We start from the raw sequence: 25,717 nt of genomic DNA, 5'->3' as shown, positions 1-25,717 counted from the left end.
ATCATTTCATTTCATTTCATTTCATTTCATTTCATTTCACCTGTACTCCTAGATCCCTCGACTCTACAACACTACCCAGAGACCAACCATTCACTGTGTAGGTCCTGCCCTTGTTAGACGTCCCAAAATGCAACACCTCACACTTGTCTGTATTAAATTCCATCGACCATTGGTAAGATTTGAGAGTCCATTATTAAGGATGAGGTTTCTGAGTACTGAGAAACACATGATAAAATATTCTCGTCAGCATGGCTTTGTGAAGGGATCTTGCAAGACAAACCTGTCGGAATTCTTTGAGGAAGTAAATACCAGGATAACAAAAGAGAGTCAGTGGATGTTGTTTTCATAGAAACACAGAAACATAGACAATAGGTGCGGGAGTAGGTCATTCGGCCCTTCGAGCCTGCACTGCCATTCAATATGATCATGGCTGAAGGCCTTTGATAAGATGCCGAATTTGAGGCTACTAAACAAGATGTGTCCCAGGTATTAGCGGCACATTTGGATAGCAGTAACAGGATCGGTCCAAGTCAGCATGGATTTACGAAGGGGAAATCACACTTGACTAATCTTCTGGAGGATGTAACTAGGAAAATGGACAAGGGAGAGCCAGTGGATGTAGTGCACCTGGACTTTCAGAAAGCATTTGATAATGTCCCACATAGGAGATTAGTGGGCAAAATTAGAGCACATGGTATTGGGGGTAGAGTGCCGACATGGATAGAGAAGTGGTTGGCAGACAGGGAACAAAGAGTAGGGATTAATGGGTCCCTTTCAGAATGGCAGGCAGTAACTAGTGGGGTACCGCAAGGCTCGGTGCTGGGGCCACAGCTATTTACAATATATATCAATGATTTGGATGAAGGGATTCAAAGTAACATTAACAAATTTGCAGATGACACAAAACTTGGTGGCAGTGTGAACTGTGAGGAGGATGCTATGAGAATGCAGGGTGACTTGGACAGGTTGGGTGAGTGGGCAAATGCTTGGCAGATGCAGTTTAATGTGGATAAATGTGAGGTTATCCACTTTGGTGGTGGCAAAAACAGGAAGGCAGATTATTATCTGAATGGTGTCGAATTGGGAAAAGGGGAAGTACAACGAGATCTGGGCATCCTTGTTCATCAGTCACTGAAAGTAAGCATGCAGGTACAGCAGGCAGTAAAGAAAGCTAATGGCATGTTTGCCTTCTTAACAAGAGGAGTTGAGTATAGGAACAGAGAGGTCCTTCGGCAGTTGTACAGAGCCCAAGCGAGACCACACCTGGAGTATTGTGTGCAGTTTTGGTCTCCAAATTTGAGGAAGGACATTCTTGCTATTGAGGAAGTGCAGCGTAGGTTCACCAGGTTAATTCCTAGGATGGCGGGACTGTCATATGTTGATAGAATGGAACGGCTGGGCTTGTATACTCTGGAATTTAGAAGGATGAGAGGGATATCTTATTGAAACATATAAGATAATGAAGGGATTGGACACGTTAGAGGCAGGAAACATGTTCACGATGTTGGGTGAATCCAGAACCCGGGGCCACGTTTAAGAATAAGGAGTAAGCCATTTAGAACGGAGACGAGGAAACACTTTTTCACCCAGAGAGTGGTGAGTCTGTGGAATTCTCTGCCTCAGAAGGCATTGGAGGCCAATTCTCCGGATGCATTCAAGAGAGAGCTAGATAGGGCTCTTAAATATAGCGGAGTCAGGGGATATGGGGAGAAGGCAGGAACGGGGTACTGATTGTGGATGATCAGCGGTGCTGGCTCGAAGGGTCGAATGGCCTACTCCTGCACCTATTGTCTATTATTATCTATTGTGTATTGGAAGCTACTAACATGGATAGAAGGTTTGCTGGGTGGCAGAAGGCAAAGAATGGGATTAAAGGGGGCCTTTTCTGGTCGACTGCCAGTGACTAGTGGTGTTTCACTGGAGGTGGTGTTCAGGCTGCTACTCGTCACGTTATATACCAATGATTTGGATGATGGAACTGAAGGCTTTGTGGCCAAGTTTGCAGATGATACGATGATAGGTGGAGGAGCAGGTAGTGAGGAGGAAGCAGGGAGTCTGCAGAAGGACTTGGACAGGTTGGGAGAGTGGAGGATGAAATGCAGCGTTGCAAAGTGTGCGGTCACATACTTTGGTAGAGGCATACTATTTTATGATTCCGAAATCAAAGATGCAAAAGGACTTGGGAATGCTGGTACAGGATTCCCAAAAGATTAATTTGCAAGTTGAATTGGTAGTAAATGCAATGTTAGCATTCATTTCAAGAGGACTGGAATATAAGAGGGATGCAATGCCGAGAGTTGATAAAGCATCGGTCAGACTACATTTGGAGTATTGAGAGCAGTGATGGGGGCACTGGCGTTGGAAAGGGTCCAGGGGAAGTTTACGAGAATGATCCCAGGGGATGATTGCATTAACGTATGATCACAACATATGTTTGTCGACCCTGGGCCTGTACTCTCTGGAGTTTAAAAAATGAGGGGAGATCTCATTGAAACATCGAATAGTGAATGGCCTGAATAGAGTGGATGTGGAGAGGATGATTCCACTAGTGGGAGTGTCTAGGACCAGAGGGCACAGCCTCAGAAATAAAGGATGTACCTTTAGAAAGGAGATAAGGATGAATTTCATTACCCAGAAGGTGGTGAAACTGTGAAACTCATTACCACAGACGGCTGTGGAGGCCAAGCCTTTGGGATTAAAAAAAAAGGGAGATTGACAGGTTCTCTCCTCCACTCGCAGGTTGAGTACCGGTTCCCCACAGGGCTGTGTGCTAAGCCCCCTCCTATACTGTCTCTACACCTACGACTGTAGTCCGGCCCACAACAACAACTGCATCGTCAAATTTGCTGACGACACTACTGTAGTCGGACTTATTTCAAAGGGAGATGAGGCAGCCTACAGAGAGGAAGTCCTGAAGTTGACAACCTGGTGCTCAGAAAACAATCTGGCTCTGAACACCAGGAAAACAAAAGAGCTCATTGTCGACTTCAGGAGGCACAGCTCCGACTTAGTCCCCCTACATATCAACGGCGAGTGTGTGGAGAGGGTCAACACCTTCCGGTTTCTCGGTGTCCTTATCGCTGCTGATATCTCCTGGACGGACAACACGACAGCGGTCATCAAGAAGGCTCAGCAGTGGCTGCACTTCCTGAGGGTCCTCAGAAAGCACAACCTGAACTCTAACCTGCTGCTGACCTTCTACCGCTCGTCCATCGAGAGCCTGCTGACATACTGCATTACAGCATGGTATGGCAGCTGCACCATGGCAGACAGGGAGAGGCTTCAGAGGGTAACTAGGACAGCGCAGAGGATCATTGGCTGCCCTCTCCCCTCCCTGATGGATATTTACACCTCCCGCTGCATTAGCAGGGCAAAGAATATCATCAAGGACAGCTCCCATCCTGCGTTTGGACTGTTCGACCTGCTGCCCTCTGGAAGGCGCTATAGGTGCATCAAATCCAGGACAAATAGACTAAGGAATAGTTGTTTTCCGAAAGTCATAACTACTCTTAATTCACACATGCACTGACTTCACAGCCCAACACCCGGACTTCCATCTATTCTATCCACATACTGAAATTTGGAACTGTAATGTGTATTGTAACTGTAATTTTTTATATTTTTTTAAAAACATTTTTAATATTTAATATAATCTTTAAACATCTGCCTAAGAATACTACCTATTGATCCTTCACCATTTTGCCGTTATAGATATGTGTATAGCGCCGCAGAATTGTGCAACTATCCCCCCCCTCCCCTCCACCTTTTGTGTATGTTTTCTGTTCCTTGTTTTTTGTACTAATCTATTTTTATGCACTGAGTACGAGCTGCTTTTAATCTCATTGTACATGTATAGTGACAATTAATGGCATATCTAAATTGATTAGTATGGGTGTTAAAAGTTATGGGGAGAAGGCCGGGGAATGGGATTGAGAGGGAAAGTTAGATCAGCCATGATTGAATGGCAGAGTGGACTCAGTCAGTCAAACAGTGTGGAAACAGGGACTTTGGCCCAACATGCCCATGCAGACCAATATGCCCAGCGGGTCTCAGCGGCAGATGCCTCCCTGCAGGCCGTGGTGAAGCCGAGGTCGAAGTCTGGCGGGTCGAACTCCGCGGCCGACAGAGCCTGGGTCTGTGGAGCCCACGGCTGGGTCCTGGGTCTGTGGAATCCACGACTGGGGCCTGTGTCTGTGGAGCCCACGGCTGGGGCCTGTGTCTGTGGAGCCCATGGCTGGGGCCTGTGTCTGTGGAGCCCATGGCTGGGGCCTGTGTCTGTGGAGCCCACGGCTGGGGCCTGTGCCTGGGTTGGTGAAGCCTGGGGCCTGTGTCTGTGGAGCCCACGGCTGGGTCCTGGGGCCTGTGTCTGTGGAGCCCACGGCTGGGACCTGTGTCTGTGGAGCCCATGGCTGGGGCCTGGGGCCTGGGGCCTGGGGCCTGGGCCTGGGTCTGGGTGGGAGTCTGGGGCCTGGGTCTGTGGAGCCTGGGGCCTGGGTCTGTGGAGCCTGGGGCCTGGGTCTGTGGAGCCTGGGGCCTGGGTATGTGGGGCCCACGGCTGGGGCCTGTGCTTGGGTTGGTGAAGTCTGGGTCTGCCCCACGGAGGTGTCCGGAGAGGACCTGGCAGCGATAGTGGAGAGGTCGGTGCGGCGGTCGATGATGGTACCGACTGATGGACGATGACAGACCACGTGGGAGTGAGGACGCCACTGCCGCAGGATGGACGGTGGGGGCGGGGGAGAGAGGGGGGGGGAGAACAGGGGGGACCCTGGAGAGGATACTTTGTAAGCACCCTTATGTGGCAATTATTTACATAATACTTGTGCTGAAAGGCTTTTTGACCCATTCTATCTTCCTGTGATGCAACCTTCAAGGATCTATAGATCAGCAATGCTAGATCCCTCTGCTCCAGATCCCTAGCTCTCGCTGGACTCCATGGGTTAACTCTGCTCCTATGACGTGAACTATTCGTACCTCATACAAAGTCATGCTGACTATCCCTAATTATCTTCCAAATGTAAGTAAATCCTAGCCCAAGAACCCTCTCCAATAGTTTCCCTACCATTGATATGAGCTTGCTGGTCCATCATTTTGTGAACTATCTCTACTTAAACAAAACAACATTGGCTACTGTCCAGTCCTGACACGTGAGGGCTGAATGGCCTACTACTGCTTCGTTTACATATGCTCCCAGGTGCTAAATATTGGTAACAGCAAGATATTGTCTTCATTTTATGCTACATACCAGCCAATATCTGGGTCCCTTGCAAATGTCTGAGGCAAATGGAATGATTTCTAATGTTGGTGACATCTCTGAACCATGCAGAACATTATCCCTAACTTTCCACATTCCAACTCAGGTGACTATTGACGTGCTGGCCACAGAAGCTCCATTCTCTTAAATCTCTATACACTGTAAATGGCTCGATTGTAATCATGTATTGTCTTTCTGCTGACTGGATAGCACACTACCACGTGACAATAAACAAACTAAATACTACATTACGGCAGGTGAGTTTGTTTACTTTGATATCATAGTTGGCACAGACAGTGTGGGCTGAAGAGACTCTTCCTGCTCTGAACCACCTGTGTGTCCTCATTATGTCATTGTCCTGAACTCAGCTGTTTGGAGACTGAAATAGTCACTAAGTTCTCTCAAGGCTCACTCTTTTTTCCCCAATTGCCTCGACTTACGATTGTAATTTGCTACTTAAACCTCTCTGCCTCTCAATGTAGGTTTTAAAAAACAGCCACTTGTTACTAAAATAAGCTCACCTTGTACAATCATCTCCCAGAACTCTTGCAGCCCTTTGGTGTCCACACTCTCTTTCAGTGTTTGCAGTATCGTGTTGAAATGTTGGGATTCCCCTGCCTTGAAATGCAGCAACAACAAAGTATTAGGTTACAAACAGTAATGATCACAATATGAATGATGCCAGACCTTTACAAACTGAGTTTGGAACAGGAAGAAACTAAGATCAGGACAAAGGGAGTTATGTTTATGTTACTGCTTTGTGCACTAAGATGGTGTAGGAACATGGAGACCTGTTGTGTTCTGGTCAACTATCAACTATCCTTCTTTTCTACCCATAACTTTTATGCTACAAAGCTGAGAACAATATTCTGCAAGATGTCAGAGGGTGGTGAATCTATGGAATTCTCTGCCACAGACGGCTGTGGAGGCCACAAGTCAATGGATATTTTTAAGGCAGAGATAGATAGATTCTTGGTTGGTACATGTGTCAGGGGTTATAATGCGAAGGCAGGAGAATGGGGTTAGGAGGGAGAGCTAGATCAGCCATGATTGAATGGCAGAGTAGACTTGAGTAATTCTGATCCTACCACTTATGACCTTATGACTGAAGTTTGTAGTGCACCAGGTTTAACAATGTTCCTTGTGTGCCTTGGTAAGGCATTATCAACTCCATTTGCGAACTGTTCTGAAGGTGTTGCCCAATATGGGAAGTAGAGAGAGACCCATTAAGAACTGTCTATTGAAGACCTTCAGCATGTTATGCTCAAGCCAAACACACCAGCACATGGCCTGCATCTACAGCTGAAACAGAACCACAAAGGCTTGTCAACTTCTCTCCATGATTTGTTTCAGATGTAAACCTTTATATAAAACATTCCCAACTCCATCCTGTTAGGACTATTGCAGTAAGTGACATTCTCTGCTCACCTTAACAGATTCCTTCCTGCAAACCTTGATGCAATCCAAGCTCTTGATGTAATATTGTTGATTCTTCACCTCCAGGAATTGGTAGACACGCCCCATTAGCTGCTTGGTCACTGTGAGGGAGGAGACACAACACTTACTATTTACATTCTCTACAATTAGATTTCTTTCACAATCAGTCTGATGGTGAGTCTTGACCCAAATCCGTCTATCCATGTTCTCCAGAGATGCTGCCTGACCTGCTGAGTTACTCCAGCACTCTGTGCCTTTTTTTGTAAACCAGCATCTGCAGTTTCTTGTGTCCAAAGGATGACATTTCTGGAGTCGGTGATGTGGGTAATGAACAAGGGAAGGTTGTATGTTCTAAATCTCACCACATCATCGTCTATATCTCTCGTTTCACTTTCCTGTGACTTTCAGTCTGAAGAAGAGTCTCGATCCGAAACGTCGCCAATTCCTTCTCCCCAGAGATGCTCTAGATTTTTGTGTCTATCTTTGGTTTAAACCAGCATCTACAGTTCCTTCCTCCACGGGGATGTTGCATACATGGACCAGTAAATGTTTTGGCAAGGCACCGCATATATTAGGGGACATGGACGTTGTTGGTGCGTCCAGCATTCATTGTCTATTCTTAACTAGACCTGATGGTGCGCCATGATCTCGAACCACTGCAATCGTCTTGGTGAAGGTGTTGCCACACAGTAATGTTGGTTGTAAATGTAATGCCTAGTTTACCAGCATCTAGTCTGTGCTGCCTGAACCATTGGCCCACCCAAAATATCCAACTCAATAAGCGCTCTCTGGTCAACCCACCAGCCAATCCCCCTCCTTCATCCCATTCAACCCATTCCTCACACATCCATTTCTTCAGAGAATTATACTCATCAATGCACTGGTCCACATCCTCCCTCTCCCTCAACCCCAAATATCTCTTGCTCCCTCAACTACTGAAATATACTGCTCCAGTCCCACCACATCAACATCTTACAGCGCGGAAACAGGCCCTTCTGCCCACGGAGTCCGCACCACCCGATAATCCCCGCACATCAACACGGTCCTACACACACTAGGGACAATTTACATTTATACCAAGCCAATTAACTTACATACCTGTACATCTTTGGAATGTGGGAGGAATCTCAGAGAAAACCCACGCAGTTCACGGGGAGAACGTACAAACTCCATAAGGACAGTGCCCGTAGTGGGGACAGTGTCCTGTAGTGGGGACAGTGCCTGTAGTGGGGACAGTGTCAGTGTCTGTAGTGGGGACAGTGTCTGTAGTGGGGACAGTGCCTGTAGTGGGGACAGTGTCTGTAGTGGGGACAGTGTCTGTAGTGGGGACAGTGTCTGTAGTGGGGACAGTGTCTGTAGTGGGGACAGTGTCTGTAGTGGGGACAGTGTCTGTAGTGGGGACAGTGTCCGGTAGTGGGGACAGTGCCTGTAGTGGGGACAGTGTCTGTAGTGGGGACAGTGTCTGTAGTGGGGACAGTGTCTGTAGTGGGGACAGTGTCTGTAGTGGGGACAGTGTCTGTAGTGGGGACAGTGTCTGTAGTGGGGACAGTGTCTGTAGTGGGGACAGTGTCTGTAGTGGGGACAGTGTCTGTAGTGGGGACAGTGTCTGTAGTGGGGACAGTGTCTGTAGTGGGGACAGTGTCTGTAGTGGGGACAGTGTCTGTAGTGGGGACAGTGTCTGTAGTGGGGGACAGTGTCTGTAGTGGGTACAGTGTCTGTAGTGGGGACAGTGCCTGTAGTGGGGACAGTGCCTGTAGTGGGGACAGTGTCTGTAGTGGGGACAGTGCCTGTAGTGGGGACAGTGTCTGTAGTGGGGACAGTGTCTGTAGTGGGGACAGTGTCTGTAGTGGGGACAGTGTCTGTAGTGGGGACAGTGTCTGTAGTGGGGACAGTGCCTGTAGTGGGGACAGTGCCTGTAGTGGGGACAGTGCCCGTAGTGGGGACAGTGTCTGTAGTGGGGACAGTGTCTGTAGTGGGGACAGTGCCCGTAGTGGGGACAGTGTCTGTAGTGGGGACAGTGCCTGTAGTGGGGACAGTGTCTGTAGTGGGGACAGTGTCTGTAGTGGGGACAGTGTCTGTAGTGGGGACAGTGCCCGTAGTGGGGACAGTGCCTGTTAGTGGGGGACAGTGCCTGTAGTGGGGACAGTGCCTGTAGTGGGGACAGTGTCTGTAGTGGGGACAGTGTCTGTAGTGGGGACAGTGTCTGTAGTGGGGACAGTGTCTGTAGTGGGGACAGTGCCTGTAGTGGGGACAGTGTCTGTAGTGGGGACAGTGGCCGTAGTGGGGACAGTGCTGTAGTGGGGACAGTGTCTGTAGTGGGGACAGTGTCTGTAGTGGGGACAGTGTCTGTAGTGGGGACAGTGCCTGTAGTGGGGACAGTGCCTGTAGTGGGGACAGTGTCCTGTAGTGGGGACAGTGTCCGTAGTGGGGACAGACAGTGTCTGTAGTGGGGACAGTGTCTGTAGTGGGGACAGTGTCTGTAGTGGGGACAGTGTCTGTAGTGGGGACAGTGTCTGTAGTGGGGACAGTGTCTGTAGTGGGGACAGTGTCTGTAGTGGGGACAGTGTCTGTAGTGGGGACAGTGTCTGTAGTGGGGACAGTGTCTGTAGTGGGGACAGTGTCTGTAGTGGGGACAGTGTCTGTAGTGGGGACAGTGCCTGTAGAGGGGACAGTGTCTGTAGTGGGGACAGTGTCTGTAGTGGGGACAGTGCCTGTAGAGGGGACAGTGTCTGTAGTGGGGACAGTGTCTGTAGTGGGGACAGTGCCTGTAGTGGGGACAGTGTCTGTAGTGGGGACAGTGTCTGTAGTGGGGACAGTGTCTGTAGTGGGGACAGTGTCTGTAGTGGGGACAGTGTCTGTAGTGGGGACAGTGTCTGTAGTGGGGACAGTGTCTGTAGTGGGGACAGTGCCTGTAGTGGGGACAGTGCCTGTAGTGGGGACAGTGTCTGTAGTGGGGACAGTGTCTGTAGTGTGGACAGTGTCTGTAGTGGGGACAGTGTCTGTAGTGGGGACAGTGTCTGTGGGGACAGTGTCTGTAGTGGGGACAGTGTCTGTAGTGGGGACAGTGTCTGTAGTGGGGACAGTGTCTGTAGTGGGGACAGTGCCTGTAGTGGGGACAGTGTCCGTAGTGGGGACAGTGTCTGTAGTGGGGACAGTGTCTGTAGTGGGGACAGTGTCGGTAGTGGGGCCAGTGTGTAGTGGGGACAGTGCCTGTAGTGGGGACAGTGTCTGTAGTGGGGACAGTGTCTGTAGTGGGGACAGTGTCTGTAGTGGGGACAGTGTCTGTAGTGGGGACAGTGTCTGTAGTGGGGACAGTGCCTCCGTAGTGGGGACAGTGTCTGTAGTGGGGACAGTGTTTGTAGTGGGGTCAGTGTCTGTAGTGGGTACAGTGTCTGTAGTGGGGACATTGTCTGTAGTGGGGACAGTGCCTGTAGTGGGGACAGTGTCTGTAGTGGGGACAGTGTCTGTAGTGGGGACAGTGCCCGTAGTGGGGACGGTGTCTGTAGTGGGGACGGTGTCTGTAGTGGGGACAGTGTCTGTAGTGGGGACAGTGGGACAGTGCCTGTAGTGGGGACAGTGCCCGTAGTGGGGGGACAGTGCCCGTAGTGGGGACAGTGTCTGTAGTGGGGACAGTGCCTGTAGTGGGGACAGTGGGACAGTGCCCGTAGTGGGGACAGTGCCCGTAGTGGGGACAGTGTCTGTAGTGGGGACAGTGTCTGTAGTGGGGACAGGGTCTGTAGTGGGGACAGTGTCTGTAGTGGGGACAGTGTCTGTAGTGGGGACAGTGTCTGTAGTGGGGACAGTGCCCGTAGTGGGGACAGTGTCTGTAGTGGGGACAGTGTCTGTAGTGGGGACAGTGTCTGTAGTGGGGACAGTGTCCGTAGTGGGGACAGTGTCTGTAGTGGGGACAGTGTCTGTAGTGGGGACAGTGTCTGTAGTGGGGACAGTGTCTGTAGTGGGGACAGTGACTGCAGTGGGGACAGTGTCGGTAGTGGGGACAGTGCCTGTAGTGGGGACAGTGCCCGTAGTGGGGGACAGTGTCTGTAGTGGGGACAGCGTGACAGTGTCTGTAGTGGGGACAGTGCCCGTAGTGGGGACAGTGCCCGTAGTGGGGACAGTGTCGGTAGTGGGGACAGTGTCTGTAGTGGGGACAGTGTCTGTAGTGGGGACAGTGTCTGTAGTGGGGACAGTGTCTGTAGTGGGGACAGTGTCTGTCTGTAGTGGGGACAGTGTCTGTAGTGGGGACAGTGTCTGTAGTGGGGACAGTGTCTGTAGTGGGGACAGTGCCTGTAGTGGGGACAGTGTCTGTAGTGGGGACAGTGTCTGTAGTGGGGACAGTGTCTGTAGTGGGGACAGTGTCTGTAGTGGGGACAGTGTCTGTAGTGGGGACAGTGTCTGTAGTGGGGACAGTGTCTGTAGTGGGGACAGTGTCTGTAGTGGGGACAGTGTCTGTAGTGGGGACAGTGGGGACAGTGTCTGTAGTGGGGACAGTGCCTGTAGTGGGGACAGTGTCTGTAGTGGGGACAGTGTCTGTAGTGGGGACAGTGTCTGTAGTGGGGACAGTGCCTGTAGTGGGGACAGTGTCTGTAGTGGGGACAGTGTCTGTAGTGGGGACAGTGCCTGTAGTGGGGACAGTGCCTGTAGTGGGGACAGTGTCTGTAGTGGGGACAGTGTCTGTAGTGGGGACAGTGTCTGTAGTGGGGACAGTGTCTGTAGTGGGGACAGTGTCTGTAGTGGGGACAGTGTCTGTAGTGGGGACAGTGTCTGTAGTGGGGACAGTGCCTGTAGTGGGGACAGTGCCTGTAGTGGGGACAGTGCCTGTAGTGGGGACAGTGTCTGTAGTGGGGACAGTGTCTGTAGTGGGGACAGTGTCTGTAGTGGGGACAGTGCCTGTAGTGGGGACAGTGTCTGTAGTGGGGACAGTGTCTGTAGTGGGGACAGTGTCTGTAGTGGGGACAGTGCCTGTAGTGGGGACAGTGCCTGTAGTGGGGACAGTGTCTGTAGTGGGGACAGTGTCTGTAGTGGGGACAGTGTCTGTAGTGGGGACAGTGTCTGTAGTGGGGACAGTGTCTGTAGTGGGGACAGTGTCTGTAGTGGGGACAGTGTCTGTAGTGGGGACAGTGTCTGTAGTGGGGACAGTGTCTGTAGTGGGGACAGTGCCTGTAGTGGGGACAGTGTCCGTAGTGGGGACAGTGTCTGTAGTGGGGACAGTGTCCGTAGTGGGGACAGTGCCCGTAGTGGGGACAGTGTCCGTAGTGGGGACAGTGTCTGCAGTGGGGACAGTGTCTGTAGTGGGGACAGTGCCTGTAGTGGGGACAGTGTCTGTAGTGGGGACAGTGTCTGTAGTGGGGACAGTGTCTGTAGTGGGGACAGTGTCTGTAGTGGGGACAGTGCCTGTAGTGGGGACAGTGTCTGTAGTGGGGACAGTGTCTGTAGTGGGGACAGTGTCTGTAGTGGGGACAGTGTCTGTAGTGGGGACAGTGTCTGTAGTGGGGACAGTGCCCGTAGTGGGGACAGTGTGTCTGTAGTGGGGACAGTGTCTGTAGTGGGGACAGTGTCCGTAGTGGGGACAGTGTCCGTAGTGGGGACAGTGTCTGTAGTGGGGACAGTGGGACAGTCTGTAGTGGGGACAGTGCCCGTAGTGGGGACAGTGCCCGTAGTGGGGACAGTGTCTGTAGTGGGGACAGTGCCTGTAGTGGGGACAGTGGGACAGTGCCCGTAGTGGGGACAGTGCCCGTAGTGGGGACAGTGTCTGTAGTGGGGACAGTGTCTGTAGTGGGGACAGTGTCTGTAGTGGGGACAGTGTCTGTAGTGGGGGCAGTGGCTGTAGTGGGGACAGTGTCTGTAGTGGGGACAGTGCCCGTAGTGGGGACAGTGTCTGTAGTGGGGACAGTGCCCGTAGTGGGGGACAGTGTCTGTAGTGGGGACAGTGCCCGTAGTGGGGACAGTGTCTGTAGTGGGGACAGTGCCCGTAGTGGGGGACAGTGTCTGTAGTGGGGACAGTGCCTGTAGTGGGGACAGTGCCTGTAGTGGGGACAGTGTCGGTAGTGGGGACAGTGCCTGTAGTGGGGACAGTGCCGGTAGTGGGGACAGTGCCCGTAGTGGGGACAGTGTCTGTAGTGGGGACAGTGTCTGTAGTGGGGACAGTGTCTGTAGTGGGGACAGTGTCTGTAGTGGGGACAGTGTCTGTAGTGGGGACAGTGTCTGTAGTGGGGACAGTGTCTGTAGTGGGGACAGTGCCTGTAGTGGGGACAGTGGCTGTAGTAGGGGGACAGTGTCTGTAGTGGGGGACAGTGCCTGTAGTGGGGACAGTGTCTGTAGTGGGGACAGTGTCTGTAGTGGGGACAGTGTCTGTAGTGGGGACAGTGTCCGTAGTGGGGACAGTGTCCGTAGTGGGGACAGTGTCTGTAGTGGGGACAGTGTCTGTAGTGGGGACAGTGTCTGTAGTGGGGTACAGTGCCCTGTAGTGGGGACAGTGTCTGTAGTGGGGGACAGTGCCTGTAGAGGGGACAGTGTCTGTAGTGGGGACAGTGCCTGTAGTGGGGACAGTGTCTGTAGTGGGGACAGTGTCTGTAGTGGGGACAGTGTCTGTAGTGGGGACAGTGCCTGTAGTGGGGACAGTGTCTGTACAGTGGTATGGGGGACAGTGTCTGTAGTGGGGACAGTGTCTGTAGTGGGGACAGTGTCTGTAGTGGGGACAGTGTCTGTAGTGGGGACAGTGTCTGTAGTGGGGACAGTGTCTGTAGTGGGGACAGTGTCGGTAGTGGGGACAGTGTCTGTAGTGGGGACAGTGTCTGTAGTGGGGACAGTGAGTGTAGTGGGGACAGTGACTGTAGTGGGGACGGTGTCTGTAGTGGGGATAGTGTCTGTAGTGGGGACAGTGTCTGTAGTGGGGACAGTGTCTGTAGTGGGGACAGTGTCTGTAGTGGGGACAGTGTCTGTAGTGGGGACAGTGCCTGTAGTGGGGACAGTGTCTGTAGTGGGGACAGTGCCTGTAGTGGGGACAGTGCCTGTAGTGGGGACAGTGCCTGTAGTGGGGACAGTGTCTGTAGTGGGGACAGTGTCTGTAGTGGGGACAGTGCCTGTAGTGGGGACAGTGCCTGTAGTGGGGACAGTGTCTGTAGTGGGGACAGTGTCTGTAGTGGGGACAGTGTCTGTAGTGGGGACAGTGTCTGTAGTGGGGACAGTGTCTGTAGTGGGGACAGTGTCTGTAGTGGGGACAGTGTCTGTAGTGGGGACAGTGCCTGTAGTGGGGACAGTGTTCATAGTGGGGACAGTGCCCGCAGTGGGGACAGTGTCTGTAGTGGGGACAGTGTCTGTAGTGGGGACAGTGTCTGTAGTGGGGACAGTGCCTGTAGTGGGGACAGTGTCTGTAGTGGGGACAGTGTCTGTAGTGGGGACAGTGTCTGTAGTGGGGACAGTGCCTGTAGTGGGGACAGTGCCTGTAGTGGGGACAGTGTCTGTAGTGGGGACAGTGTAGTGGGGACAGTGTCTGTAGTGGGGGACAGTGCCTGTAGTGGGGACAGTGCCTGTAGTGGGGGGACAGTGCCTGTAGTGGGGACAGTGTCTGTAGTGGGGACAGTGTCTGTAGTGGGGACAGTGTCTGTAGTGGGGACAGTGTCTGTAGTGGGGACAGTGTCTGTAGTGGGGACAGTGCCTGTAGTGGGGACAGTGTCTGTAGTGGGGACAGTGTCTGTAGTGGGGACAGTGCCTGTAGTGGGGACAGTGTCTGTAGTGGGGACAGTGTCTGTAGTGGGGACAGTGTCTGTAGTGGGGACAGTGTCTGTAGTGGGGACAGTGCCTGTAGTGGGGACAGTGTCTGTAGTGGGGACAGTGTCTGTAGTGGGGACAGTGCCTGTAGTGGGGACAGTGTCTGTAGTGGGGACAGTGCCTGTAGTGGGGACAGTGTCTGTAGTGGGGACAGTGCCTGTAGTGGGGACAGTGTCTGTAGTGGGGACAGTGTCTGTAGTGGGGACAGTGTCTGTAGTGGGGACAGTGTCTGTAGTGGGGACAGTGTCTGTAGTGGGGACAGTGTCTGTAGTGGGGACAGTGTCTGTAGTGGGGACAGTGTCTGTAGTGGGGACAGTGCCTGTAGTGGGGACAGTGTCTGTAGTGGGGACAGTGTCTGTAGTGGGGACAGTGTCTGTAGTGGGGACAGTGTCCGTAGTGGGGACAGTGTCTGTAGTGGGGACAGTGTCTGTAGTGGGGACAGTGTCTGTAGTGGGGACAGTGCCTGTAGTGGGGACAGTGTCTGTAGTGGGGACAGTGTCTGTAGTGGGGACAGTGCCCGTAGTGGGGACAGTGTCTGTAGTGGGGACAGTGTCTGTAGTGGGGACAGTGTCTGTAGTGGGGACAGTGCCTGTAGTGGGGACAGTGCCTGTAGTGGGGACAGTGTCTGTAGTGGGGACAGTGTCTGTAGTGGGGACAGTGCCTGTAGTGGGGACAGTGTCTGTAGTGGGGACAGTGTCTGTAGTGGGGACAGTGTCTGTAGTGGGGACAGTGTCTGTAGTGGGGACAGTGTCTGTAGTGGGGACAGTGTCTGTAGTGGGGACAGTGCCTGTAGTGGGGACAGTGTCTGTAGTGGGGACAGTGTCTGTAGTGGGGACAGTGTCTGTAGTGGGGACAGTGTCTGTAGTGGGGACAGTGTCTGTAGTGGGGACAGTGTCTGTAGTGGGGACAGTGTCTGTAGTGGGGACAGTGTCTGTAGTGGGGACAGTGTCTGTAGTGGGGACAGTGTCCGTAGTGGGGACAGTGTCTGTAGTGGGGACAGTGTCTGTAGTGGGGACAGTGTCTGTAGTGGGGACAGTGTCCGTAGTGGGGACAGTGTCTGTAGTGGGGACAGTGTCTGTAGTGGGGACAGTGTCTGTAGTGGGGACAGTGTCTGTAGTGGGGACAGTGCCCGTGTAGTGGGGACAGTGTCTGTAGTGGGGACAGTGCCCGTAGTGGGGACAGTGCCTGTAGTGGGGACAGTGCCTGTAGTGGGGACAGTGTCTGTAGTGGGGACAGTGTCTGTAGTGGGGACAGTGCCTGTAGTGGGGACAGTGTCTGTGTAGTGGTAGTGGGGACAGTGCCTGTAGTGGGGACAGTGTCTGTAGTGGGGACAGTGCCTGTAGTGGGGACAGTGCCTGTAGTGGGGACAGTGTCTGTAGTGGGGACAGTGCCTGTAGTGGGGACAGTGTCTGTAGTGGGGACAGTGCCCGTAGTGGGGACAGTGTCTGTAGTGGGGACAGTGCCTGTAGTGGGGACAGTGTCTGTAGTGGGGACAGTGTCTGTAGTGGGGACAGTGCCCGTAGTGGGGACAGTGCCTGTAGTGGGGACAGTGTCTGTAGTGGGGACAGTGGGACAGTGCCTGTAGTGGGGACAGTGGGACAGTGCCCTTAGTGGGGATCGAAGCTGGGTCTCCGGTGCTGTAAGCGCAATAAGGCAGCAACTCTACCCCTGCGCCACCGTGCCACCCTGCATATCTCCCCACCAACCCCATCTGAAACGTCATGGTCCCCTCCGCCGCGCCCTAATCCTCTCATAAATGCTGGGCCAACTGCATCACCACCACCCTCCCTGTTACCCAAGTACCTCCTGCAATACACTGCCTCTTGAATACGCGGGCTTGACCAGCCTACAAACCCAGATCTCCCCGACCACCAACTTGTTTAATTACATACCTTCTCTGAAATTGACGCTCTTTTGATGGACCAGAGCCTGGAAGTCTGATACTGGATTGAGACTGCCAACCTATAACCCAAAAACACATCAATCTATTTTAACCAAAATGTATTTTACAATAAATGTAGTTAATCCACTATATAATTATTTGGGAATCCCAACGGTTGTGTACCTGGATACAGGGCTCCAGTTCTCATGCTCCAGCCCACTCACCAGGACCCTAGTTACAATGCTCCCTTTACATTTACACAATCCATTGGAACATTTATTATGATACCAGGTAACACCAACAAAAACGTGACGACAGTATTTTGGGTGTTAACAGGAATTACAGCCACCAGTCTAGATACTGAAGATGGTTGTGAACGATTGCAGCAGGATCTGGATCGATTGGCCAGGTGGGCGGAGGAATGGTTGATGGAATTTAATATAGAGAAGTATGAGGTGTTGCATTTTGGGACGTCGAACAAGGGCAGGACCTACACAGGGAATGGTCGGCCACTGTGGAGTGTTGTAGAGCAAAGGGATCTAGGAGTATAAGGTGCATGGTTCCTTGAAGGTCGAGTCGCAGGTAGATAATGTGGTCAAAAATGCTTTTGGTACATGCTTAAGGGGTTGGACAGGCTAGATGCAGGAAGATTGTTCCCGATGTTTGGGAAGTCCAGGACAAGGGGTCACAGCTTAAGGATAAGGGGGATATCCTTTAAAACCGAGATGAGAAGAACTTTTTTCACACAGAGAGTGGTGAATCTTTGGAACTCTCTGCCACAGAGGGTAGTTGAGGCCAGTTCATTGGCTATATTTAAGAGGGAGTTAGATGTGGCCCTTGTGGCTAAGGGGATCAGGGGGTATGGAGAGAAGGCAGGTACGGGATACTGAGTTGGATGATCAGCCATGATCATATTGAATGGCGGTGCAGGCTCGGAGGGCCGAATGGCCTACTCCTGCACCTAATTTCTATGTTTCTATGTTTACATTGGCCTTCATCAGTCAGAGTATTGAGTATAGAGGTCATGTTACAGTTGTATAAGACGTTGGTCTTAAGTTTTCCTCGGATCCCTTCTAACTTCTGATTCTTCAGTTTTAGACATCTGTATTACAGGGAATGTTTCTCACTGTCCACTCTATCCATGCCCCTCCACTCCAAGCAAAACAAACCCAGTTATCCAACCTCTTTTAGGGAAATTATCTTTAGGTTTCAAATGGAATATCTTTCTGTTAGGAACTAAAAAACAACCATAAGATAGTATTAATCCAAAGAACTGGTTTATAAAGTTGGCAAAATGGAATCAGATGCATGAGAATTTATTGATGTGCAAAAAAGAAATGGCAAGCAAGAGCAAATGTCTGAGAGAAACAAGAATTTATAATACAACATAGGAAATTGCAGAGGAAATAAGTAAAACTGGATTCACAAAATTACTCAAAACCGGCCAGATATATCAGAGAATCAGGTGTTCAGCAAAAATGAGGAAACATAGAAAAATAGGTGCAGGAGTCGGCCATTCGGCCCTTCAAGCCAGCACCACCATTCAATATGATCATGGCAGATCACCCACAATCAGTACCCCATTCCTGCTTTCTCCCCATATCCCTTGATTCCATTAGCCCTAAGAGCTAAATCTAACCCTCTCTTGAAAACATCCAGTGAATTGGCCTTCACTGCCTTCTGTAGCAGAGAATTTCATAGATTCACAACTCTCTGGGTGAATATGTTTTTCCTCATCTCAGATCTAAATGGCCTAAACCTTATTCTTAAACTGTGACCTCTGATTCTAGACTCCCCCAACATGGGGAACATTTTTCCTGCATCTAGCCTGTACAATCCTTTATGAATTTTATATGTTTCTATAAGGAAGTGAAGGAACCAACTTTAATTAAAATATTAAAGAATTTGGTGACCTTGAAAGTTAATAAATCCCAATGACCTGAATATCTACATCCTAGAGTTTTGAAGAAGTCGTTTGATAGATTGTGGATGGTCTGGATGGCCATCTGCCATCTTTTATAAACAATTGTTCCTGTCTAAAGAAGAGTCCTGACGTGAAAGGTCACCTATTGAGGGGGGATCTTATAGAAGATTGAGAGGGGATCTTATAGAAACGTACAACATTCTTAAGGGGTTGGACAGGCTAGATGCAGGAAGATTGTTCCCGATGTTGGGGAAGTCCAGAACAAGGGGTCACAGTTTAAGGATAAGGGGGAAATCTTTTAGGACCGAGATGAGGAAAACATTTTTCACACAGAGAGTGGTGAATCTGTGGAATTCTCTGCCACAGAGGGTAGTTGAGGCCAGTTCATTGGCTATATTTAAGAGGGAGTTAGATGTGGCCCTTGTGGCTAAAGGGATCAGGGGGTATGGAGAGAAGGCAGGTACGGGATACTGAGTTGGATGATCAGCCATGATCATATTGAATGGCGGTGCAGGCTCGAAGGGCCACATGGCCTCTACTCCTGCACTAATTGTCTATGTTTCTATCCATTCCCTCCACAAATGTCGCCTTCATAAGTTCACGACATAGGAACAGAATTCAGCCCATCGTGTCTACAATCATGGTCGATCTATCTTTTCTTCTCAACCCCATTCTCCTGCCTTCTCCCCATAACTGTTGACACCTGTCAATCTCCACTCTTGGCCAATGACAGCCTCCACAGCCGTCTGTGGCAATGAATTCACTGAGATCCACCACCCACAGAAACTCTTCCTCATCTCCTTTCTGAAGGTGCATCCTTTAATTCTGAGGCTGTGCCCTCTGGTCCTAGACTCTCCCACTAGTGGAAACATCCTCTCCACATCCACTCTATCCAGGCCTTTCACTATTTGGTAGGTTTCAATGAGGTCTTCCCTCATTCTTCTAAATTCTAGTCAGTACAAGCCCATAGCTGTCAAACGCTCATCATACATTAAGCCACTCATCGCCAAACCTGATCTGCACCCTCTCCAATGCCAGCACATCCCTCATCAGATTATGGGGCCCTAAACTATTCACAATACTCCAAATGCAGCCTGACCATCGCATTATAAAGCCTCAGCATGATATCCTGGTGTTATATTCCAGTCCTCTCAAAATGAATTGCCTAAACACCTGACCCGCTGAGTTACTCCAGCACTTTGTCTTTTGCTCAAGATTCCAGCATCTGTATTTCCTTGTGTCTTCATATTGTACATGTGGAGTAAATGTGATTCCATTATTTAAGGAAGGAGAGAGATGGAGAAGTTGTTCGACTGATATCAGTAGCAGGGACAGAGCTGGAATCTAGAATAGAAGATGGAATCACAAAACAACCCAAAAAGAATAACGGGATTGTACAGAGTCAATATAGATTTGGAGCCATCGAGCTATTAAACCTAGAAACAGGCTCTTGGGCCCACATTGCCCATGTCGACAAAGTTGGGATTGTGAGCTAGTCCCATTTGTCTGCATCTATGAGGGATAAATCATGTCTGATAAATCTGACTAGACAAGGGAGAACGAATGGGACTGGACTGGGACCGTTTCTCCAGGAGAAGACAAGGCCTACTCCTGTTCCTATTTCCTACATGCCTGTGTTTTTTATGCATGTCAGAGTTTCAGAGCCAGCTGTACCCATTCCAGGGCTGTTACAAACTGATGGCACTGACAACTCCAAGCTTGCGTCACCATACCTATGGTTATTTACATAAATATTCAATAAAACAACCAAAATCTCAGTGCAAATACTTCCTGAAACTGGTTACGTCCATTTTGCTCCTGTAATCAGACAGTAATGACAAGATTTGCAGTCTGAAAGATTGATGGTACTCACAGCTGTCACAGTTCCTTCTGCTAACGTGACAATATTAAAATCCTCATCAGACCGCGCTCTCTTTGCATCTGGTTCTTCTGGAGCACTGAAGGAGAATCAAACACATCTGTTAGCCTGATTGCACATCTGGAATCCAATATTGTAATTCCACATTGGAATTCATCTGGTTTATCGTGAGCCTGTTTGCAGTAAATGCAGTAAAGTCTGCTAGCCTTCCCTTAACCCACACTCTCCAAAGGACCTGTCCCACTAACGTGACTTTTCAGAAACTGTCTTCGACCTTCAAGCTCGAGGGCACGCGCCTGAAAAACCTCGAGCTGGATCGACCATCAGCACACACACACACACACACACACGTACACACACGCACGCACACACACACACATCGCAAAGGCGGGGAGCAGGGAAAGCGGGGGAGCACTGTCTGAAATTCACACCCATGATGAACAGGAAGGTGAAAGATGGCTGGCACAGTCTACGGTCCTTTAGAGAGCGCGGGGGGGGGGGGGGGGGGGGGGGGGGGGGGGGGGGGGAGGGGCACACACACACCGACAGACACACACAGACACGTCACACAGACCCACACAACGGAGAAGGGAGATAGACACAGACACACACAATGGGGACACTTTTAAGAAGTCAGACAAATTTTAATAAAGTTTAGCGGGCATTTAACATTAACTCTGAATGAAATATCCTTTGAATAATCTTTTCTTTGCCCATATTATCCAAACCGGTTAATAATCTTGTATACTTATGTAAATCCGTTTTTCTCCAAGGAGATAACTCATGCATCACAAAACAAGCAAAGGATAAGATGAAATGTGTATCCATTACTCTTAGTTCATAATCAGTTGATAAATCTACTGAAAGTCTGCCGTCATAATGTATCTACAGTGGACCGGAGTCTGCGTTATACATTCAAATAGTAAAAACACATTGTGAAATTGTTTGCCTGAAATGCAGACCATCATACTTGTCTTTGAAGATCTGTTGTGCAATCTTGTGCTCTTTCTTCTTGCCTGAATCTTGCAGAGTGAAAAGCTTCTTTAACTGCTCCAATGCTGCCAGGCTGGAATCAACGATCTCCCGGGGTTGGTCTAACATACTTTTCAAGTGAGGGTTTGGGGAAGGAAGAGGTTCATCTGGATGAAATGCTTTCCACTGAAGACACTGGAAAAAAGCATAACAATAACTTTAAAATCCTCCAGTCTAGAATCATTGAATCTATACGAACTATACTTGCCGACCCTTTGTGCCCTACATATTGTTAAATGTTGTAGACTGTGAGGAAGGTTGTTAAAGTATACAGCGGGAAATAGATCAACAGAAAACGTGCAGAGAAATGGCAGATGAAGTTTAATCTGAGCACGAGTAAGATATTACACGTTGGAAGGTCGATTGTAACGGTAAAGTATATAGTTAATGGCAAGACTCCAAACAGTGTTGATGTACAGAGGAGTCTTGGGGTCCATGTCCATAGCAACCTAAAGGTGGCAGCACAAGTAGATAAGGTAAAGAATGTTTATGGTATGTTGGCCTTGATCGGTCAAGGCATTGAGTATAAAAGTCAGGAAGTCATGTTGCATCTTTATAGGACTTGGGTTAGGCTGCATTTGGAGTATTGCATGCACTTCTGGTCACCCGAATACAGAAAGGACACAATACAATACTGTTTATTGTCATTTGAACCTCAAATGAAGTTCAAACAAAATTTGTTTTCTGCAGTAATACAAGAAAAGAACCAAGACACACACCAACATAATGTACACTAACATCCATCACATTGAATCTCCTCCTCACTGTGATAGAAGGCAAAGTCTTGTCTCTCTGGAATGTTGTTTAGATTTAGGATCTTATACCATGGAGCACAAGAGGCTGAGAGGTGGGTTTACAGGTGTGTAAAATGCAGAGAGCAATAGAGGGGGGATACATTGTCTTTACCCAGGGTAGGTGAAACAAACATGAAAACTTTAAGGTGAGAGTGGTGGATATTATATGAACCCGAGGGACAACATTTTCAGAGGACAATACTCTCGTGAATAGCCTAGCAAGCTACTTGGTTCAAAGGCGATAGTAATAAACAGTGAATGTAGATCCCTAACAAATAATTCCAATAATAATGACAGCTTGCGAGTGTGTGTTCATCAAGTGACACATTTTCTGGTTTGAATCGAACTTTACCTGAAACAGCCTCTGAAAGTGAGGATTCGGAAGTTTGTTGACTTTGAAGAGATCCTCCAGCTCTTCCTCGTCATCCATCACTAAGCTCATCGAGTCGATCAGAGCATCCACAGCTTCTAACTGCTCCTCTGTTGGGCAAAATAATCCACAGGGCCAGATGAGGAGACGAGGGTAAGCATGAAGCAGAAGAGAGAGCTCTGGCAGATGAGGTGATGCAGAATCCAATGGTATTCTACACACACACAAACGGAGAGAGGGTAACTAGAGAGAGAATAGCAATGTGTGAAGCAGCAGGAGATAGGCAAGGTCCTCCATTCATCTTTCTGCCTTATTTACTAAGGAGAAAGACATGATGACTGAGAAACTTGGGACACTTGATGGAAATGTTTTGAGGACAGTTGGTATTACTGTAGAGGAGATGCTACGTATCGTAAGATGTATGAAAATACATCTTCTGGGATTGATCAGATATGTCCGAGGGAACTGCGGGAAGCGAGAGAAGAAATTGCAGGAGCCCTGGCTGAGGTACATGAATCATCATTCGATACAGGAGAGGTGCAGGATGATTGGAGGATGGCTAATGTTGTGTCTCTATTTTGGGACTGCAAGGAAATCCTTGGGAACTATCGACCAGGGGCAGTAACTATAGACCAGGGGCAGTAACTATAGACCAGGGGCAGTAACTATAGACCGGGGGCAGTAACTATAGACCGGGGGCAGTAACTATAGACCGGGGGCAGTAGTAACTATAGACCGGGGGCAGTAACTATCGACCGGGGGCAGTAACTATCGACCGGGGGCAGTAACTATAGACCAGGGGCAGTAACTATAGACCAGGGGCAGTAACTATAGACCAGGGGCAGTAACTATAGACCAGGGGCAGTAACTATAGACCAGGGGCAGTAACTATAGACCAGGGGCAGTAACTATAGACCAGGGGCAGTAACTATAGACCAGGGGCAGTAACTATAGACCGGGGGCAGTAACTATAGACCGGGGGCAGTAACTATAGACCGGGGGCAGTAACTATAGACCAGGGGCAGTAACTATAGATTGGGGCAGTAACTATAGACCAGGGGCAGTAACTATAGACCAGGGGCAGTAACTATAGACCAGGGGCAGTAACTATAGACCAGGGGCAGTAACTATGGACCAGGGGCAGTAACTATACACTAGGGGCAGTAACTATAGACCAGGGGCAGTAACTATAGACCAGGGGCAGTAACTATAGACCAGGGGCAGTAACTATAGACCAGGGGCAGTAACTATAGACCAGGGGCAGTAACTATAGACCAGGGGCAGTAACTATAGACCAGGGGCAGTAACTATAGACCAGGGGCAGTAACTATAGACCAGGGGCAGTAACTATAGACCAGGGGCAGTAACTATTGACCAGGGGCAGTAACTATGGACCAGGGGCAGTAACTATAGACCAGGGGCAGTAACTATAGACCAGGGGCAGTAACTATAGACCAGGGGCAGTAACTATAGACCAGGGGCAGTAACTATAGACCAGGGGCAGTAACTATAGACCAGGGGCAGTAACTATAGACCAGGGGCAGTAACTATAGACCAGGGGCAGTAACTATAGACCAGGGGCAGTAACTATAGACTAGGGGCAGTAACTATAGACCAGGGGCAGTAAACTATAGACCAGGGGCAGTAACTATAGACCAGGGGCAGTAACTATTGACCAGGGGCAGTAACTATACACCAGGGGCAGTAACTATAGACCAGGGGCAGTAACTATAGACCAGGGGCAGTAACTATAGACCAGGGGGCAGTAACTATAGACCAGGGGCCAGGGGCAGTAACTATAGACCGGGGGGCAGTAACTATAGACCGGGGGCAGTAACTAGAGACCGGGGGCAGTAACTATAGACTAGGGGCAGTAACTATAGACTAGGGGCAGTAACTATAGACCAGGGGCAGTAACTATAGACCAGGGGCAGTAACTATAGACCAGGGGCAGTAACTATAGACAAGTGGCAGTAACTATAGACCAGGGGCAGTAACTATAGACCAGGGGCAGTAACTATAGACCAGGGGCAGTAACTATTGACCAGGGGCAGTAACTATTTGACCAGGGGCAGTAACTATAGACCAGGGGCAGTAACTATAGACCAGGGGCAGTAACTATAGACCAGGGGCAGTAACTATAGACCAGGGGCAGTAACTATTGACCAGGGGCAGTAACTATAGACCAGGGGCAGTAACTATAGACCAGGGGCAGTAACTATAGATTGGGGGCAGTAACTATAGACCAGGGGCAGTAAACTATAGACCAGGGGCAGTAACTATAGACCAGGGGCAGTAACTATCGACCAGGGCAGTAACTATAGACCAGGGGCAGTAACTATATACCAGGGGCAGTAACTATAGACCAGGGGCAGTAACTATAGACCAGGGGCAGTAACTATAGACCAGGGGCAGTAACTAGATAGACCAGGGGCAGTAACTATCGACCAGAACCAGTAACTATAGACCAGGGGCAGTAACTAGAGACCGGGGCAGTAACTATAGACCAGGGGCAGTAACTATAGACCAGGGGCAGTAACTATGGACCAGGGGCAGTAACTATAGACCAGGGGCAGTAACTATAGACCAGGGGCAGTAACTATAGACCAGGGGCAGTAACTATAGATCAGGGGCAGTAACTATAGACCGGGGGCAGTAAACTATAGACCGGGGGCAGTAACTATAGACCGGGGGCAGTAACTAGAGACCGGGGGCAGTAACTATAGACTGGGGGCAGTAACTATAGACTGGGGGCAGTAACTATAAACCAGGGGCAGTAACTATAGACCAGGGGCAGTAACTATAGACCAGGGGCAGTAACTATAGACCAGGGGCAGTAACTATAGACCAGGGGCAGTAACTATAGACCAGGGGCAGTAACTATAGACCAGGGGCAGTAACTATAGACCAGGGGCAGTAACTATAGACCAGGGGCAGTAACTATAGACCAGGGGCAGTAACTATAGACCAGGGGCAGTAACTATAGACCAGGGGCAGTAACTATAGACCAGGGGCAGTAACTATAGACCAGGGGCAGTAACTATAGACCAGGGGCAGTAACTATAGACCAGGGGCAGTAACTATAGACCAGGGGCAGTAACTATCTACTAGTGGTGGGTAACTATCGACTAGTGAGCCTAACACTAACAGCTGTGGCAGGTAAGACACTGGAGAAGCTTCTGAGGGATAAGGAATACTTTTATGCATTTGGAAAGACAGACCAGCCATGATTGTATGGCGTAATTCTGCTCCTTTAACTTATGATCTCCTAAACAGATGGCTTTCCAGTGAGAGCAGTCCAGATCTGTCTAGCCCATCCCTGTAGCTAATACCCACTGATCCAGGTGGCATTCAGGTAAACCTCGTCCACACCCTCTC

At 49.8% G+C, this 25,717-nt stretch overlaps 1 protein-coding gene across 1 annotated transcript in view; it reads right to left on the bottom strand.

Annotated features, from left to right (window-relative positions):
• Positions 1-25,717, bottom strand: part of xrcc5 (X-ray repair complementing defective repair in Chinese hamster cells 5) — a 77,254-nt gene that overhangs the window by 8,807 nt on the left and 42,730 nt on the right. The window contains exons 13-18 of the mRNA XM_055631655.1: positions 22,322-22,449; positions 21,114-21,310; positions 20,138-20,222; positions 16,351-16,420; positions 6,680-6,789; positions 5,773-5,869 (exon numbers count right to left, since the gene is read on the bottom strand). Coding sequence (XP_055487630.1) covers positions 5,773-5,869; positions 6,680-6,789; positions 16,351-16,420; positions 20,138-20,222; positions 21,114-21,310; positions 22,322-22,449 — 687 coding nt within the window. The remainder of the gene's footprint in view (positions 1-5,772; positions 5,870-6,679; positions 6,790-16,350; positions 16,421-20,137; positions 20,223-21,113; positions 21,311-22,321; positions 22,450-25,717) is intronic.

This window comes from Leucoraja erinacea, unplaced genomic scaffold (genome assembly GCF_028641065.1).
Source record: "Leucoraja erinacea ecotype New England unplaced genomic scaffold, Leri_hhj_1 Leri_84S, whole genome shotgun sequence".
NCBI classification, from domain to species: domain Eukaryota; kingdom Metazoa; phylum Chordata; class Chondrichthyes; order Rajiformes; family Rajidae; genus Leucoraja; species Leucoraja erinaceus.
Note: the sequence above shows the minus strand (reverse complement) of the source record. Positions and strands in the feature narration are given on the sequence as shown.